Genomic DNA, 19,770 nt, shown 5'->3' on the forward strand with positions numbered 1-19,770 from the left:
CTGGAAAAGGATTGGAGTGGGAACCCTGTTGGAGATATTGAGTAGTGAGTGGAGATATGGAGGGGTTTTGCCAATGATAGTTTAATTAATTATTTTCTTATCAAAATGCAAGCCAGTGTGACAACACGTGGCTTGTAAGAGAACAATTCAAAGAGCTACACTGAAGAGTACTTACTGTCCTTGTTTCATACATTATGACACCATTGTAAGAAATGACAAACTTGACAGACTCAGAGACTAAGAGGTTATGACTACATCTTCACAAATACTGTGCAACATATCACTTCACCTCTCACTCTTCATATGACTCCCCTGTCTCAAGTTTTGAGGATTATTTTTGTCCTTTCAGAATCTGACAGCTCTATAGCAGAGACACTCTAGATGTCCATCTTTCCACCCCTCAAATCCCCTGAAGAGGCCCTGTGCTGTGAATCTGTGTCACTGTGTACCTGCAGGGGTCAGAGCTGCCACTCGAGCCTCTGTACCTGTGCCTGAACAACATTCACCTGTATCCACCGGGACCACACCCAGTCCTGGGCTCACTCCACCAGCAAGCCTGAGGAAAAGCACTCATCAGATTTCTGATCTCCGCCACAGGCTTTTACCTGCGTGGACATAAGCACTGTACAGATATATTTAGTCATCTTTGCACTCTCTTCGGCTCTCCTGGAAACACCTGAGCTGCAGGATCTTTTTTTAAGTTGCTTTTTTTGGTCAGTTTTTCTTTCCAAAACCCAGGGCACGAACTGGTTTAAATCTGCTCTACTTTGGACATAAAGAAAGACTAGCAGGGTAAGATTTGTATTCTCTGTGCTTTAATGTCTCTGCCACAAGTAAACACTGCTTTGTGAAATGGCTTTCCTTCCCCTATAGATCTCCCATTAACAGATATCTTTACTGTTTCTCACAGCTGTGTGTGTTATCATTAAGACTCATTGTCAGCGATGTAATTTTCACAGTAATTTCGCTGGGATGTGAGCTGGATGTAATAGCACAGCATGCGTGTGAAGATTGGCCACGTAGACTCTGTTGCCCTGTGTGTGTGTGTGTGTGTGTGTGTGTGTGTGTGTGTGTGAATGAGAGATAGAAGCTGATGAAAGAAGAAATGCTATAATTTATCTTCTCCTTTTATTACAGATTAAAAATGGGCTGCTTCACATTCGTCAAATTGATGATGTTCTTGTTCAACTTGCTTATCTTTGTGAGTATGTTTCCGATTTGATTGCACGCTCATATATGAAGAGGGGGTTGGGGTCTTGGGTGAGGGTGGGGCGGTTACTGAATGTGTGAAAGCTTTACATGAAAAGTCGTGTGTGAATTAAAAACAACAAACAATAGCTTTCAACACATAGAAAATTATTTCACGCTGCCTTTCAATGCAAACAGACATTACATAAACATTTCAGATCACTGAGCCAGAAGACCTAAATGATGCTCCTCTCTCCTCCACTTTCTCCCCACCGCGGCAATTTTCATCTCATTAACTTCAAAGGCTCTAATTTTGCCACCTACATTGTCCGCTTAATGTTGATATCTAATGTGGTTTGTGAAATGGAGAGAAACTTTGGCAAGGGTAAGCTGAATTTGCCTGCCGAGTCGGGCCACCTGGGCTCCCGCTGTCACAGATGAAGCTCCCAGCACATGTCATCATTTTCCTCACATTTCCCATTTCTGCCTGAGTGCCGCTGCTTGATAAATCTGGTGCGACAGCTCTAAAAGTCACAGCAGCACACTGATTATGATGCTCCCCCAAACCCCCCCCCCCCATGATAAAATGACTCTCTTCAGCTCATAAAGACGATGCTTTAATGTGGACGCTAAAACACTTTAAAAGCCACCACAGCTGCATTTTAAAGTTTGGTGTTGCAACGTTACCATCGTAGATCTGCATTTAGACGAGTTATCTTTTGAGGAAATAACCTGTGTTGTCTATAGGGCCAGGGGAGAAAAATCTATTTAGTAAGTAAGAATCAATATTCTTATGTGAATGTGAAACTTGATTCCCCATGGGTGGACAGTAACAAAGTATGTTTACTTGAGTGTTGTACTTAAAGGACCAGTGGGTAGTATTTGGTGGCATCTAGCAGTGAAGCTGCAGATTGCAATCAGATGAATACAGCTCAGCCTTTCAAGCGAGTAGGAGAAGCTATGGTGGCTGCAAAACTTGTGAAAAATGCTACGGGCGTTGCTAGAGGCAGGTTTGCAGGCTTGAGGATACAATCAGGATAATCAGGATACAAAAACAGGTAACTATAATCCATTACAGTTCCAGAAAAAAAAGACATATAATAGACAAAATAGAGATTATTTAATAGGATTACATTTTTGATGGTAACATTTTTTCCATTTCCACATTTGCATCAGTACTTTTTATAGATCATTCTTTTCTCTTTTTTATATGTAATAAATATATGTACATTTGGTGAATACTCTGTTGGTTTGTCTGTTCTGGGATGTAAGAGAGGAGACCACACGTAAACTGTCAGTAAGATGTGTTTACTTCAGTAAAATAGAAAAGCAAAAAGGAGAACCAAACCAAGCCAAAAGGGTGGAAGCTAAAGGAAGGTGAGAATTGGTAACAGTCAGAGCAGGTGAACTGAATTCTCCCTAATGACCATTCACTAAAGCTTCACGCTCCTGCAGTTAAAGGCCAGGAAGTCACGTTGAAACTACCTTTACACTGTCGGATTTTGAGCTGTCCCCGACAAAAGACCCCGACTGAGAAAAGTGAGAGAAACGATTCTTGATTGGCAACAAAGATTTCAATCAAACAGTAGGGTGACCAGACTTCAACAAACAAATTGTGAGACAAAGGGTATGTTTGTGTGGGACAATGTGGGACACGTTACCAATGCTGAGAGGTCTAAAACCTTTATATCATTATCTCTATTTATAACGTCTTTGTTGTAGATGCATGTCCTTTCCTTTGTGGTAGTTTCCATCACATTCCGCTTAAATCTGCATAGCTTGTGAGTTTGTGGTGATCACAATTTTCCCTGCTGGGCATAGTTTAGCAAAGACAGTGAAAGATTAACCTGCACTTGACCCACGTGTGTGCAGTTTGACATCAAACTCAACCCTGTGATGACAGCCTTCCATGCTTTCTTCACAGCCATTGGATGGAAGCCAGATTTTAGAAAAGCATCTGTCCTGCAGTGATTTGACTTTTGAAAACTAGAACTGATCACAATGTGGGACATTGGCTCAACACGTGGAAAGTGAGACATGGGATAAAAGCCTAAATTTGAGGGTGTAGAATTTTTGATGACGTGTTTTTTCATAATAACATGTCTTACAATTCCCCATGCATTCATCACACAGGTTGCAACCAAGACTCAGTTGGTGTGGCGAGTGATGTGATGAGCTTGTACAGTAGGTGCCTTTAGAGGGGGCTGTCCAAACTGCAGTATAAACTGGCAATTAAGATGACTTTTGATTTATTTTTCAGTAAAGCACGCAAATTTTATCTAAACAAGCTGAGGAAGCTGTAGTCATTTTAAGCATGCACTGTTATTGATTGTTCTCAATTCTTTAATCATTTTATCTTTTAATATCTGAAACTAAAATGTAGCCCATTAGAGGCTGGACTGTAACAGTAGTATGTAAGTATGCAAAAAGGTACCTTGTGATTTTGTGTACATCCTTCCTCTTTTGGGAGGCTTTGGTTTGCCGTTTCCTTGGAACCGATCTAAATGCATTGGAAATTATAAGTGTCTCCATGTATGCTCTGCAGATCCATGGTCGAGTGTCAGGACTTAATCAGATTGTCTGCTCCCAGTAATATGACCCATGAAGATGGGTTTTATACTCAACTGACGTCTTTCTCATTCCAGCCCTTTCAAAGAGAACCAATTCCATTTCAATTGGGGTGGGACGGGCCCGTTCTCTTTTCTGCTCCCTCTGTATCTTTCTATCTCTTCTCTCCATTCACCTCCCCCTCTCTGGAGGCCATGGCCTCCTATTCTGCAGCATGTTATTCATTCCCTCCCCTCTAACCATAATAGGTTATATTTCCCATCTCCATAGATGGGACGATGTTTCTTCTTTTCCCCCTACTCTTTCAAAACCCGATTTACTTCCAGTCCTTTTTCCATGTGGATGTTCCACTGACATCCACCTGCATATGGCACAACATTAAAGGGATTAGCAGTCTTAAAAAAAAAGGAAAGACAGTGTGCCAGCTATAATTACACCTGGTGAGGGATGATGGTGGCACACATGGAGTTAGAGGGGGAATATGCTTGTCGTATCACATTTAGCTAACAGTGAAGTGATGGCACTGAACAGGTTCAAGAGATGAGAACAAGGAAACCCCAGAAAGAATGAAGAATAAAAAATAGATAAGACCAAGGCAGGGAAAGGTAGAGACAAAGAAAAGAGGGGGGAGAAGGATCCCACGTGGGAGACGTCAGCGTCTGACGGGAGATGTGGAGTGTCAGGGGCCTGATGTGGAGCAGAGTGGGGCCCCCGACTGCAATGAGTCTGATGGAGCCTGACAGACAATATCAGGTTTCAAACATGGTTTCTGCAGAGTCGGAGGAAAGAAGAAATCACTCAGTACGAGTGCAGGGTGAAATACACAGAGGGGACAGAGGAGGATAAAAGGGTGGAAAAGAAAAAGAAGTGAGGGTCGGAGGTGGACAGACGAGGAGGCAGAGAGAGATAATGACAGTGGGATCAGGTGATTTCCAGACTGTAATGTGAAACATGTAACATAGTTCTGATTTTGTCAGCTATGAGCAGGTCTTACAGGTTTTGACTCAATAGATTTCTATGAATGCACTTCAGTGTCCCCTAATGAAATGATTGAAAACCAAAAAGGCGAAGAGACAGAGATCACCAAGCAAGTTTAATCACTGTAAATGATCAATTTGTGGCCTTTGTCAGCCTTAACTGCAGTGGAGCCTTTATTCTGAAAAGTGTTATATTATAAAAGGGTTATATTTTCCTCCTTTTTTAAAATATTTTATACCATGATTTTCAATATGGGTTGTCTAGTCCTTGTCACTATGTCCCCACTTAAACCTGCAGAATTTAGTTGCCGAGCTGACAAAAGAAAGCTTCCTGTGTCTTTAGAGGACATCTTCCCTCTTGACTGTCCATGCTATAATCCCATAGTCTGCTTGTATACACCCCAAGGCTGACTTTATCCACTGGCACAAGATGATCCCTAAATGGATTTGTGTCCATTATGCCTGTCTGACATGAGTGGGGAGGTAGCGGCCGTCATGGAAAAGGGCATTCATTTCGTTCAGAAAGGTAGAAAGAGGCCAGGTTCTTGCTTGGCCTCGATACGTAATGGGAAGCCTGGGGCAGCACCTCTCCCTGCCTCGCAAAAGGAATCGTGCTCTCTGAATGGAGAGAACGATATTGAGGTGTGTCATGGTGTCACTAAAAGGTAATAGTAAGAGAGGGTTAGTGATGTAAGATGGCCTCTCATTTTCAAAACCTATTACCTCCCGAGAGCTGTTGACCCCACCTGAAGGACTGCCAGTCAAACAAATGATTGACATTTTACTCGCCGTTGTTAAGTGTGGATTACATCCCCGGTAAAGCTGACTGGTCAATGTCCCACTTCCATAAATGCCGGGGATTTGTGTGCCGCCAACATGCTCTTGCATAAAATGTATGTTGATGTTTTCCTGGATCCTCCTGCAGCTGGGCGGCCTGACCCTGTTGGCCATGGGGATCTGGGTGAGCGTAGACGGGGGCTCCTTCCTCCATCTGCTGGGGCCGTTCTCTAGCCAAGCCATGCAGTTCGTCAACGTGGGCTTTTTCTGCATCGCCATCGGGGTCGTGCTGGTGCTGCTGGGGCTTCTTGGCTGTTGTGGGGCCCACAAAGAGAGCAAGTGTCTGCTGCTCACGGTAGGTGTAAGAGACCTGGTTGAGAATGTGTCAAGACTGGTGCAGAGACAAGTTGTTCGTGCGGTTGAGGTTTACTACACCAACATGCCCAAGATAGCAGAAATTGGGTCGTGTGCAGCAATGCAATGTAAATTCTGAGCAATAATGATTGATTGTTGAGTTTCCCAGTTTGTCAAATACCAACGCTTTGGTTTGGTGGTAAATAGGAAACAAAGAGGCTTGGAACCCAACAACAACAATGGGAATTAAACTCAACTATCTTTCTCCAGAATTACTGACAACACCTTTGAGTTCTGCCTGGCATTGATTCCGGACACCTTTTTTCAAGTTTTAGCTCAATAGTGCACAACTGTATATTTAATAATAGATATATGGTGTAACTAGAACTGGTCAGTTCTGATGTCAGTTTGAACCCCATACAAAAATAGTGCGTTAGCTAGCTGCGTTAACAACATACTTTTAATAAGCAGCCACACCGCAATGTTCGAAACAATGACATTGAAAAATCCATCTTGAGCTTGAGTACAAAGCTTCACTACTCCATATTTCTTAACAATAAATTAAATGACCATGTTTAATGACAAACTCAGAATTATCTTCAAATCTGCAGCTCTACTGAGCTTTCTAGTGTCTTGTAGCTTCTAGTTTTGCAGGATATTTTCTGTCTGGTTCAGAAGAAGCAGCTGTCTACATCAAACAAGCTCCAGTAAACTCACTGTAGACTGCCTGCCCATCACCAAACAGCAAACACAGTTAGAGACTAGCTGGTAAAGAAAGTGGAACATCTAAAGAGCCAGACATTTCCCTCAGGAGTAAGTGGAGATCAGACTACGATGAGTGCAAATATAAGACTTACATTCATCAGGTGGACACAAATGATGATGATAATGTGTCTGCTGGATGTTCAAGTAGGCAATTGTGCTCCATGTATTTTAACACGGATGATTTCTCAAGGTGTGTATACAGTAAAACTACCATGTAGTAAGGCTGGTACATTTCAGTCATCTACTTGTGTATTGTGACTTGATGCCCTTAAAAAGAGTTCAACCACTGACAATGTAAAACAACACAGATGATCAAGCATGGCTTCAGGAGATGCTTTCACATCTAGTTGCTCCACATTCAATATCTCACCCATCATTGCATTTACACTGAGCTCATCAACAACTCAGCTAATATTCACATCTTCCCCTCCCGCCTCATTCGTATCAGCAACGCCACCAACCCCCGAACACTACAGTGTACATTATTATGCTCATTAACGACGGCGCTAACTACCTCTTAGTCCACTGCAGTGAGTCTAATGAGGAGCACAGACAACTCATTTCCCCCCATAGAGCCCCGATCATGTCCACATCTCCCATTGAGTTGAATGATGACGGTGCAGCCGATCCTGCAACTGACAGCGCAGGACGCTGGCTCACGGGAGAAACAGCTGTAATGGACTGAATAAAAAGAACGGATGAGCTGATAGAACAGGTCATTCCGGCTGTCCTTATTGTCCCTCTGTGTAATCTGCCAAGCTTTATCAACAGTGTGTGATTGTTAGGTACAACAATAGCTGTTTAACCGGACCCTGGATATTCAGATGGGTTACAAACCTCAGAATAAGCTTTTTTGAGTTTGAAGTTTAAGTTATTTATTTGTTCAGAGTTTGGTTTTTGAGAAAGGCTCTGGACTGTTAGGTCAAATGCAATCTTTAATAAAGAAGCCAATCCTTGGTACTGGAGTCTTAATAAGAGCAAATGTTGACAAAAGGGAATCTGCTCTTAATGACATTAAGCAACGCACACCTGTGTCTTTTCATGCAAATATAAATGCATAAGGTGTGTTCCCAATTTCCAAATAAACAAGAAACTCCAGAGATTAAAAAAAAGATATAATGAAATGTTATTTATACAGAAAACAGGATGTCAATTGTGTGTACACCACAAGATGTTGGTTTACCTAAATCTATTTTTATTCTGAGCTAGGGCTGCAACCTAAAATTATTTGTATTATTTATATCGTTAGATCAGTTGTTTAATGTATAAAAGGTCATTAAAAATGTGAGAAGCTGAAATAGAACTAAACTGGTCCAGTTTCATGTATTTTATTTACATATTGATTTTCTCACTTTGGCCATTGTTCAGTAATAAAAACATTATACTTATATATAGTTGAGATCTGGGAACATGTGATGTGTCTCTTGAACAACATCAAAACAGGAGCATACAACCACACAGATCACCAAGGTGAAAGTCAAATTATTACCCAAAATGTCTGCGGTAAACATCACAGTTTACAGACCAACTTCCTGCTTTAACTTTGATTTACTTAAGCCTGCTTACTGTAGTAAAGTTATAACAGTTTTCCAGAATAGGGATTATTACAAATATTTTAGGTGTGCTCACTTTTATTTTGACCTCCAAATAAGTGGTTTGGATAATCTGAGTAAAGTGGCTTGTTTCCAACCTGTTTTATTGTTTGACTGCTCGTGTTTCTTGACCCATCTGACTTCATTATACTGTTACATCCTGTTTCCAGATGTGAACATTTAACTTGGCGAGCACAATGTTGTCACAACTGATGCTTAATATGACCTATGAGTTCTAAGAGAGTAAACCTTTTTGTTTAATTTGTCTTTTTATGATTTGATTTGAGTAAACAAAAAGCTTTTTTCGTATTATTATTACATTATATTTTATTTCATATTATTAGTAGTGACAAATAGTGGTTAAATATATTCAGTTTACTATTGGAAATGACAAACAAGAAAGCATCAACTCTTCACAATTAAGGTGCAACCATCGAATATTTGGCACTTTTGCTTGACAAATTACAAAATAAAAAAATATTTTTCAATCAGACTTTTTGACCTTTTTTACACTTTTGGAAAACTACTTGATAAAAGATAAAAGATTCTCATATTAAGAAAAAAACTCTCTCCTCTTCTTCCCTCCCTGCAGTTCTTCTCCATCATCCTCATCATATTCATCGCTGAAGTAGCAGCCGGAGTCGTGGCTCTGGCCTACTCCTCATTTGTAAGTTCCCCACTTCACCTTATCCTCTTTCTTTTCATTCACTGCCTCATCGCACTGCCCTCCTCCCACCAATCTCCCATGCCTCTTTCTCTTCCACCACTCCTCCTCTTTACTCCCTTTCCTTTGTCTCCTAATGCTTCTCGTCCCTCCCTGTCTTTCTCTGTCACCCTCTCACCTCCTCGTCCCACTCTCTGGATTTTATCTCCATGTAAATTCTCCATTATAGCTGCGGCCATCATTGAATTACTGGCTTTATGTCCGCCTCACTACATTCGGCTACTTAATGACTCTGGAATAGCCCGGGGCCGTGTGCGCTGTCTCTAACTTTGAGCAATTTATTATTCTGGAATATTGAAGCTAAAGCATTTTATATGCAAAACAGCCTATTTACATATGTGCCCCCCTCCTTCTCTCTCACACACACATGCACACACATGTGCTCCATTTCCATTTAGTGCCACATATAATAATTACAAGGATTTCAAATGAGCTATGTAAAAGGAGGTTAGTGGAGACTGGGATCCTAATAAAGAACGTAGAAAGTGGAGTTTTTTATCCAATCAGAGGTTGTATCAGAGTCCCCGGGAGCAAGAGAGGTAATCTAACAAGCATCCATCTGCAAGGAGAAGCTGATGAACAGAGGAGAGCAGACTGCACTGCCTGGCAATTTTGTTTGTCTGCGCTGATACTGTTGGTAAACCAGTTTGAGCAGCAGCTGCACTCTGCACAAACATTCAACCTGCCCCAAATCTTCTGTGGGAGCATCAATTCGGTGTTCAGCCCTACTTTTCTATAAACTGTTACTAGAAAATTCTTGTTGATTTTTGTTGGAGACAGTTTAAAATAATTTCACTGCAAGTTTTTAGTACTCAGTTATAGACAGAAACAACAAGAATTATGTTTTTTTGTAACGTGTACAGGTCCCTAGTTTGCTTACCTAACCGTTGTGGAGCATTTCGACCAAAAATAAATTGGTTCAGAAACCAAAAAGTTGTTTCCCAGCTGGAACCAAAAAATAGCTGGTTTTCCTTGGGAACCAAAGGGGGTGTGTCATATTCTACAGGTTGTTGTGCATTGTGCAATTTGGTGGAAAAACACCTGTGTGTTTCTAAGTTATTCTTTCTCTCAGTAATCAAATTAAATCTGGTTCTGTCCAATCCTTGGGACTTGTTTTACTATATTCGTGGGGCCACTATACTTGTTGGGTCCAACAGCTTTGTGGGGACCAAAATGCTGGACCCAGAAGTTTAAAAGGCTGTTTTAGCTGGTTTTTTCCCCCGTTGAATTTTCACACACATATAAACAATAACAAAATCCTTAAAACCACACATGCACAAACAGGGCTCATGGACATACAAATGTGGAGAGATGACCCTCTGGTTGCTGGCACCGTATCCCAAGACAAGTCCCTATGGACTGAGCTACTGCTGCCCTGTTACGTACTGGTTGTGGTGGTTAAGGTTAGGGTAAGAGAAGCTCAAATTGTATGCATTATGTCAATGATTGGTCCCCACAAATATACTAACACAAGGATGTGTGTGTGTGTGTGTGTGTGTGTGTGTGTGTGTGTGTGTGTGTGTGTGTGTGTGTGTGTTTTTGTGTGTGTGTGTCCTTGGACACTGAGTTTGGAGCGCTGCTGCTGCTGAGGCAGTTTTGTTGAGATAAATCTGCCCCATCTCTTGCCTTTCATTTACAAAAGCAGAGCTAACCAAGGCAAGTGATGTAAACGGCAGCTGGTGAGAGGTGAATCGACAACAGCCAGAGAGAGAGAGAGAGAGAGAGAGAGAGAGAGAGAGAGCTATTGTCTAAAGCTCAATGAAATGCAAGACATAACTCATATATTTGTCTTCCTTAAGGAGATCATAGATATGGTTTAGAGTCAATTTAACGCTCTGTTTGTTAGCTTAAGCATCATCTGTTCATTTCAAACACAAAGGACACCGTCAGTTCCATCACGGATATGAGTGTGTGAGAGCAGCTGTCCATCTCCTGCTTTTGATAAGACACAGTAAACACAATAGCATAAGAATAATGAATATGGGCAATATACATCTAATATGCATATATATAGCTGCCTGTGTCAATAAGCAAGAGACAGAGGCATAGACAATGAAAGGAGACAATAAATAAAGCATTGATCTATTCTGCTCTTCTTATCTGCAGCATAAATCTGCCTTTTGGCCACCGGCCCCCGCAGCTCATCTAACCAAAGAGCCAATAACCCTTCAGGTGGTCGGAATAACTGAGATTTAATAAGCAATTCCAGCAGGCATTATGAGAGGCCGTCAGTGGTCATGGTTGTTCTTTCTCCGCCAAGTGAATCGGAAGTGGCCAGGGTGGAGATTTATTACTGGGACTGATATGGACTTCATAGTGGATGAATGAGATGTGATATGGCGTTTAATGAATCACACCGACCTCCATGCACAGTAAAGGAATGTTTTCCCAAAACGTAATCAATACAGACTGCTGTTTGCTCTAATATCTCATAATGTGAGATGATTAACTCCAATTACTTTTGCTTCAAAGCTGCACCAATCAATACCACCAAAAATGGATAAAATGATTGTGTGTGTGAAAGGGGTCATGCATAACGAACCCACAGAGAATTATCATCAATGCTGTACTTCCCTCATCTAAATGGAGCATTTTAACATCTTTCAGCTCATTGTTTTGGTTTTGCTGTTTTGTTTCTGTTTCAGTCTCAGTCTTTCCAGCAGCAGCAGCTGGTGAACATGGACACACAATAATTATAGCAGCTAAATTTAATTCAATTTTATTCGTATGACACCAAATCGATAGATATAATTGGGTATCATCTGCATATCAATGAAAGTTAATGGAGTGATTCCTAATAATGTTGCCTAACGGAAGCATATACGGTATAAGGTTAATTGAATTGGTCTGAGCACAGAACCTTGTGGAACTCCATGACTAACTTTGGCATGCATGGAGGGTTCACCGTTAACATGTACAAACTAAGATTGATCTCAGAAACAGGACTTAAACCAGCTTCGTGTGGTTCCTTTAATGCCAATTAGATGAGCCAGATGTTTTTCTCATGAGTTGTTGGAGGACAAAAACAGAGCTGAAATAAATGTGAATCACACCAAAGTGTGTAATAGACAAGCCAATCCATTAGAATAAACTATCAGTGTATGAAGGAGCAGTGTAAAAGGTGACAGTCACCAGTGATAGTCAGTGTAGGGAGGGTAATGGGGTGGAAGAGTCCATCCAGACTCTCACCCAGGAGACCACTGTGAGAAAAGATGTTGCATATTGTTGAAATGTTGAAAACGTGACATTGCTACACCTTTATGTGACAAAATGTGACATTGCCACAGTGGACCACCTTTGGTGTGATACTGTGTTGGAATATAAGACTTAACCCTTGAGGCACCTTTAAAATGAAGATACACTTTTTAACCTTGGGTCCCAAAATGTTCCCTCATAAAAGTGTAATAAAAATGTCATATATAAATATTTCTTCACTTTCACAGCATCAAATCTTTTCAACAAATTGAGACCTAACCATAGATATAAAGTTTTTATTTTTTTTATATTTTTTTATGTTTCTATGCCCTTTTTGTCATAACATGTCATATGTACTGTCGTGTGTTCACAATTCAAGGCATAAACCACAGATTTGAGGTGCATTTTACATGCATGTGCTCCACATTTGGCACACTTTTGTCCACACCCTTCTGCGCTGTGGGCACAAGACACACTGCCTCTGCTTTCTGGAGGGCCCTGGCTATGGCTCCTCCTCCTCCTCTTCCTCCTCCTGACCATAGACCTGGCCCCAGGCTTGTAGGACCAGGCTGGCTGCAGACGGTCCTCTGGGCAAATGGCAGGGACTCTTCATGTGTGGGAGACAGGATTTCCCCCTTTTTTTTTTCTCCATGTAGAGGTGTCATCCTCCATTGCCTCTTCCTCTTCTTCCTCCTCCTCCTCTTCTTCCTCCTCCGAGCTGCAGGGCACCTGGAACCTGGTTTTAGTATAGCCTCCTACAACCCTGTGTCCTCATATTGGGACATAGTTTTATAGGAAAAAAAGTCCTGATACACCTTACAATAAAGGGGATCATGGAATTTTAAACATAAACATAACTGACGGATATATTGAGAATCAAACAAGTCAAATAAGCAGAATGTACACGTTTGGTCCCCCAAGATGCCTCGAGGGTATTCGTCGGGTGGACAAAAGAAACACTGTCTGCAGGAGGTATGCCGATGGCTACACATGCTGCCTGGCAACTTTCAACTGGCTGTTGAAAGTGACACATACTCCCTCAGCTGCAAGTTACAGATCTAATATGAACAAAGACATATTTTTCCTTTATATTGTGCAGGAGTTGGAATCTTTCTTCATCCAGATGGCCAGAAGAGTCTTTGAGGGATTCTTCAACTGATGCTTCGCTCTGTGACTTGAATGGAATGATAAGAAATGAGGGGCACAAACTGGGGCTTTGTCCACAGTAGATGAAGCAGAAACATTTATGTCAAGGTGTTTTCAAAATATTTATTTCTGTCACCCTTTATTGCATCTTTTTTCCCTCATGTTTCTGCAGAGTTGCTTTTTGAATTATTTTTCAAATTGTATGTAAGCACACAAACAGGTGGATGCCTCCAAGCATGTCCTTGTCTTATAACAAAGCAACTCTCAGCTGAATGTAATAAGGTTTTCATTTATTGCTTTTCCTCTAAAGAACAATAACCAATTAGCAGCCGGCGAGTCACCGCAGTAAACGATATTGATAATTATTTCAAAAACAACAATGCTCTGTAAAGCAACAAGAGATCAATAACGAGCTGAAGATTTTATCACGTGTGTGTAGAAGGCGTTCACTGTATTGATAGATGTGTTATCGCCTCACTGTGCTGTGTGTTACTACTGGCTTTGTCCTGTCTGTCCCCCATATGTGTGTGTGTGTGTGTGCGCGCGTGTGTGTTTGTAGGGGCCCATATCAGTGTGTAAGCATGTGCGAGTGTGTGTTTAACGGGATGTGGTGAGGTGCAGGGCCGAGTGACAGTGATGAATTAGCCGGCTGGTAATAACCCTCTCTGATCTCAGCCGCTCTCCCAGCTTCTTGGGGGGCACTTTTAATTGTGGCATGTATCCCAGCATCCCCTTGGGCATCTCGCACGCCTGCCCCCTTCACTGTACACACACGCGTACACACACAGAGGAAAAAAAAAAATCGCACTTTCAGACACATAAAGCTAATAGACACGTGCACATAGAGTAAACTACACACTCGCCCTCCTCATCAAATGGGTCTTTGTGTGACTGTACGCGATGGGATTATTAATCAAAATGGAAAAAACAGACTGAGGAAGGGAGGAGGGTAAGGAAGGGGGAGGCTAACCTGTGTGTTCGTGAAGGAATTCTTTCACAACAAAAGACTCTCCACCTGCCTGAAATACAACCTGCCTTTTTTGCACACTAGATAAACACAAATAGCAGACAAAATGTGTCCTGACCAAAGCCATCAGGGGCATCAATATATATGTAAATGCCCCCCAGTTTACGACCATAAAAAAAGAGAAGAAGAATGGAGAATAATGGCCCGGTCAATTTTTGATTTATTTTCATTTTTTTCCAGGTGCCAAGCCGGGGCTGTTTATTTCCCCAGTGCTTTGTGTGAGAGAAGATTTATTTAATTTCTGATGAATAGGTGACTCCAAGAGAATTACCTTTCCTGCCCGTGAAATCAGCTGCAGTGTTTTATTTTCAGGGGCTTTCACAGTGCTGTGTGTGTATACTTAAGTGTGTGCGTATGTGTGAGACTGTTGGACTTTGATGCTAAGAGCTCCCCAGTGCAGTTATGTGCTTTTACATCCATCCATGGAAGCGTATTTGCATCATAAGGCCTCTCATCTACATACAGGACTCTAACAGAGACAGTGTGAAGTGCTAGTCGGAGATTTGGTCATTTTTAAAGAATGGCCCGATGGGAGCCTGTATACATTGCTACTTGTCACTTTGATCATGAAAGTGACACTGGTCTATAGAGTATATAGGCTACAATATAGCATTTATAGTTTAGAGCAGTGGCTCTCAGCCTATTATTTCAATGGCTAGAAGATAACCCAATGAGAGAATGTGTAAGAATTACTTTTCTGTTCATAGGTTTCACACTCTTTGCCGAAAATCTGCTAATCGACAGTACAGACTTATTGTCAGATGGGGATCCTTGAGACCACATTTCTTCAAATATATGTCCGCGGGCTGATGTCTATCAATATGGGGGTCATTGCCACCAAAAAGGTTGCTCAAAGATAAACTGACAGCAGGGCGTTAGAGAGAAGGTCAATACAAATCGGCTGCTACTTCAGCACCACGGAAAGCGCCATGGGTTTATCAGTACACAGCACAGTAAAGCTTGTGCTCGCGTGAGACACTGTGGCGGGGGCCTCCGCAGGTCCCGTATTCTCCTAAATGCCAGGGTGTGTGCAAACAAAATATTTGTGAATAAACACTGTTGATTTTTTTTTTTTTTAAAAACCTTTGATGGAGCCAGGCTAAGTAATTTGAAAGGGAGAATATTTTGGAAAACAAAACTTAGGAAATTATTTGGGTATGCAACATTTTAGCAAAGTAAAAATATTATGGTGAGATTTAGACAATTTAAACAGATGAAAACAAGTTTTGGAAAGCCAGGACAAATTTGATAGAAATTGGCAATATAAAGGACAATGAGGACAAATTGGGAAAATTGGGATTTTTTTTAAGTGGGGACATTTTTGGCAAACTTTTGATATTATTTATGATTTATTTGTTTTTAATTATAGTTTTTTTGTAAAATACGAACATTTTGGAAAGTGAGGATATTTTTGGCAACTGAGGACATTTTTGAAAAGTGAAGACTTCTAGGTCTGTCCTTAAGTTCCAATTGAGTTCACACTGAAGTTAGAGGCCAGGCAATACAGGTCAATGAGAGTCCTTATGCGTGTGTGTGTGTGTGTGTGTGTGTGTGTGTGTGTGTGTGTGTGTGTGTGTGTGTGTGTGTGTGTGTTTTCCTCAGGCTGAGGGGATCCTCAAAGCGTGGGCGACCCCCGCTCTACAGAAAGATTATGGCAGTGAGCCTGTGGTAACTAAGATCTGGAACACCACCATGACAGAGGTACAACATCTCTCAAGACCTGCACTTTATCATACTGTTTGTTTTCAACATGTTCAGAACTGGTTTTGCACGTCTTAGGTCTTAACTAGTTGCATGCAGGAAGTGTTTTGTGTCTTATCTGTGGTGCCTTGAAGGACTCTCCAACAAATATTAAAACTTATAGTTTAATTAACTTACAGTATAATGTTGGCAGTGTTTTTATCAGTTATTATATTAGAATCATAAAGTTACACAACATGTGCTCCAACCAAAACTACTGCCAGTTTATCATTTTTTAAATCTACAAATAGCAACAAACAATATGAGTTTTTGTTGAATGCACCTCCATTAATAATTCCAATAAAATAATTCCATAATTCATGTGTGCACAATATAAGATAGTGGTGCATATTCATTACATCCAGCATTACATTTCAGTCTGCATGCTGCCTATGCCATTTTATAGTTATTGTCAGCATAGTAAATACTTTAAAATTACCACAGTATCTTGGAAAGGAATGGAACATGCAGGGTTTAACTGGCTTAATTTAACAGAATAATTCAATGTACTCTCTGTGCTGCTGTGTCCTTCACTGAGCTGAACTAATGAAACAGAAGAGATAAACTGCCTGTGGCTTAAGGGCAAAGTTAAAATTTATGAATTGAAATCCAACAAAAGCAGTAACAGAATTTCTTCTCTACTCGCTGTGCATAATATGTCTACTTTTGTGTGTTAGTTTACCTCAGCTCACCTGCACACAATAGCTTCAGTCAAGGTAACTCAGGGAACTTCCATCTTGCTGACAAAGAACCTTTTATTCTCAATAGTGTGACAGTTTAACAATGGTTATTACATCGTTAATAAAACTGACAAACAATGTCTCACCTTGCGTTATACAAAAAACACATATTCCCACTTACACCTTTTTGTATCGGGCCAAGCGAATCGTTTTTGCTTTATTTGCTATTTTACAATATGGTGCCCCAGCAACAGTGTCATGGTTACTTGAGATAACACTGTTGGCAATAGTTGAATACTTTCTGTAGATACAACACAGTGAATCTGTTTGAATGTTGTATGCCAACATGAACTCACGCAGCAGCAAGGCTCTTAGTAAACTTTCACTGACAAAAGTTTACTCACAATAATGCACACCGGCGATGGATAAAAACCCACTGAACACTCTTCTCAAAAGTTTTCCTGCTGTGTGTTGACAGCGTGTTTTCCTCCTCTCTCCCAGCTGAAGTGCTGTGGTTTCACCAACTACACAGACTTTGTGGGCTCTAAGTTTGAAAAGGAGAACGGAGGCAGTCTGCCGCCCAGCTGCTGCTGGACCAACAGCGCCCCCTGCAGCTCAGCCGAGGCAGAGCGCAGCGGTGTGCAGGTGAGATGGAAAACTCCACTACAATTTAGTAGGAGTGTGCATCTTTTCTAAGACATCCCGATACGTATCCAGATACATGGGCTTGGGACGATGCATTTTAATACGGAACAATACAGTGTGATTTCATACGATAGGATGCATCTGATACAGTTCCTAACAGTTTCCATTCTAAATTAAACTAGCTAATTCTATAAAAGTGACACTGCTTACTTTTAAATACATATATTTTATAAAACGCCAGGGAACCCAACTATTTTTTTTCTTTATTTGCATGTTCTTGCTTGTGCTAGCTGTATTAGCATCCACAGACTTCTCATCATGAGTGTTAAGATTTGTTGTGTTACCACTGGAAAGACTTTTGTCCAACTTTCCTTCCTTTTTATAGAATCCAAATGTCTTCCAAACTTTAGATTTGACGGTACACTGTAAATCGTATCAGCGTTGTCTGACATGTTTGTTTATGTACCGACTTCTTCAGCCACACTTCACTCACACATTTCACTAGTGGAGACGCTGTTCGCAGCAAAGCTTCAGTCAACCGATTCACAACTTTAGAATCGGACTATCAACTACTTCATGGTACATTTAGATTGATCTAAGGGTCCGCATACTGATGTAGTCGCATCTGTATTGTTAAACCGATTTCTCGACGAGTGTTGGTAAATCTTTACACTCCTACTATTTAATAAACCCTCATTTGTATAAATGGGATGGACAAACTATTAGACACCTCTCTCAGAGTAATGGACATATATAGGAGGGACATGAATGTCTTCTGAATGCAATTTCTATGCTCTGAACATTTATTAGTTTGCAATATAGTGAATGTCTCATTTTTGGCCACTGATGCCTCATTTGTTGTACATTTGTCAAGAACTGATAATGATATTTAGACTAACACTTTACTCCTCAGGGCTGTTTCGAACAAATCCTGGAGACCCTCAAAGAACACGCCAACATTGTGGGAGGCATCGCAGCAGGAATAGGAGTCTTGGAGGTAAAATAATGTGAAAAGAAAAGACAAACCTTTTGAAAGTGTGCTCACTTTGGTGCACTCCAGTAAAAATCCCGGTCAACAAACTCTAAATGTAAAACCAGAGTTTTGGATGAAGTCAGGGTTAGTAATAACTTTATTATCCAACATGCATGTTGGCAAGAGAGGATTAGAACCTCAGACATCCTGGAGGCAAATTTCCTCAGCATGAGTCTAATTAACAAATTACTAATTAACAAACACACCATGTGAGCTGCTGCTAGTGCCTTGCTTTCTCAGCCATGTATAAATACTGATTAATATCATTGTGTTTATGAATTTATATGTTATTTGTAATATGGCTATATGAAAATAAATAGTGTTAAGAAAACTTGCACTGTACACTGCGACAATGTCAATGGATCTGTGCTTAGCTCAGCTGGTACTCTAAAGTGCTCTAAAGGGAATTGTACAATTCCACTGTGGACATGAATGGGTTAACTGAATAGTCATCCTGGTTTTAGTGAATGTTATCCAAAAAGAGATGAACATTTGTATTATGTTGTTTCCTCAGATTGCTGCCATGATAGTGTCCATGTACCTGTACTGCCACCTGGACAAGAGCGTCAGCTGAGACTCCTTCAGGGAAAAGATCCCGTGGGATTTTTAACCTGCATTATTTAACAATCACAGGGTAGTGTTCTTTCTTTTTGGTTCCCCCTTTTTACAGGGAAATGTTTAGCTTTAATATAAAGGCATGTTTATGGTGAAAAGAATCCAGTGATTGTATTTTATATATAGTAAAAAAAAGGTTTATAATCACAGGCAGAGTGTAAATATTTCATATTTGCCAATAAAATATATCAGATAGCATTGGTAATTTTTCTTTTTTGGGATCTTGAGACTATTCAGTCTTTTCATCAATAGTAATTTTTATATTTTTTTATATATTTTATATTAACAATGGATCAAATGACTACATTTATTATGAAAGGTTTCGCTTGTAGCTCTGAATCCGCACAAACTTCTCACCTTTTCTTTTTAGCTCCCAGTTATATTTTGAAGTACACTTCCTGTCTAGTTCATTCTGGATGTTTTTCAGCCGCAGCAGGACTCTGTTTCTATCAGACAAGCTGTGATAAACCCAGTGTACACTACCTGCCCATCAGCAAAGAGAGAGTTAGAGACTAGTTTGTTTAGAAAGTGGAGCATTTAGCAGCTAAAGGGCTGTTTATTTTTCTCAGGAGTAGGTGGAGACCAAATCAGAGCTAAAAAAGGAGAGAGAACATAGAGAATATTACATTGATCAGGTGGATGCATTTATATACATAGCGCTTACATCCAAAGCACTTCACATTGTCCAATATCATTGACATACGGATAGCAGTGAGCGACTTTCCAAGCTGAGAGAGCAACGAA

At 40.7% G+C, this 19,770-nt stretch overlaps 1 protein-coding gene across 2 annotated transcripts; it reads left to right on the forward strand.

Annotated features, from left to right (window-relative positions):
* Positions 1-542: 542 nt before the first annotated feature.
* On the forward strand, positions 543-19,224 carry LOC127349827 (tetraspanin-1). 2 transcript variants are annotated; one of them, XM_051375786.1, is made up of 8 exons: positions 543-792; positions 1,138-1,201; positions 5,659-5,865; positions 8,814-8,888; positions 15,916-16,014; positions 17,235-17,378; positions 18,292-18,375; positions 18,926-19,224. In XM_051375786.1, the coding sequence occupies exons 2-8, from the start codon at positions 1,145-1,147 to the stop codon at positions 18,983-18,985; spliced, it is 726 nt and encodes a 241-aa protein (XP_051231746.1). In that variant the 5' UTR covers positions 543-792; positions 1,138-1,144; the 3' UTR covers positions 18,986-19,224. The 2 variants fall into 2 exon arrangements, with proteins under 2 accessions (XP_051231746.1, XP_051231747.1); XM_051375787.1 differs by lacking the exon at positions 8,814-8,888.
* Positions 19,225-19,770: the final 546 nt, after the last annotated feature.

Source organism: Dicentrarchus labrax, unplaced genomic scaffold (assembly GCF_905237075.1).
Source record: "Dicentrarchus labrax unplaced genomic scaffold, dlabrax2021, whole genome shotgun sequence".
Taxonomy (NCBI): Eukaryota; Metazoa; Chordata; class Actinopteri; family Moronidae; genus Dicentrarchus; species Dicentrarchus labrax.

Coding starts and splice junctions, on each gene's coding strand:
- LOC127349827 (XM_051375786.1), top strand. CDS start 1,145: ATGGGCTGCTTCACATTCGTCAAATTGATGATGTTCTTGTTCAACTTG. Junction 8,889..15,915: donor CTCTGGCCTACTCCTCATTT/GTAAGTTCCCCA, acceptor TGTTTTCCTCAG/GCTGAGGGGATCCTCAAAGC. Junction 16,015..17,234: donor GGAACACCACCATGACAGAG/GTACAACATCTC, acceptor CCTCTCTCCCAG/CTGAAGTGCTGTGGTTTCAC.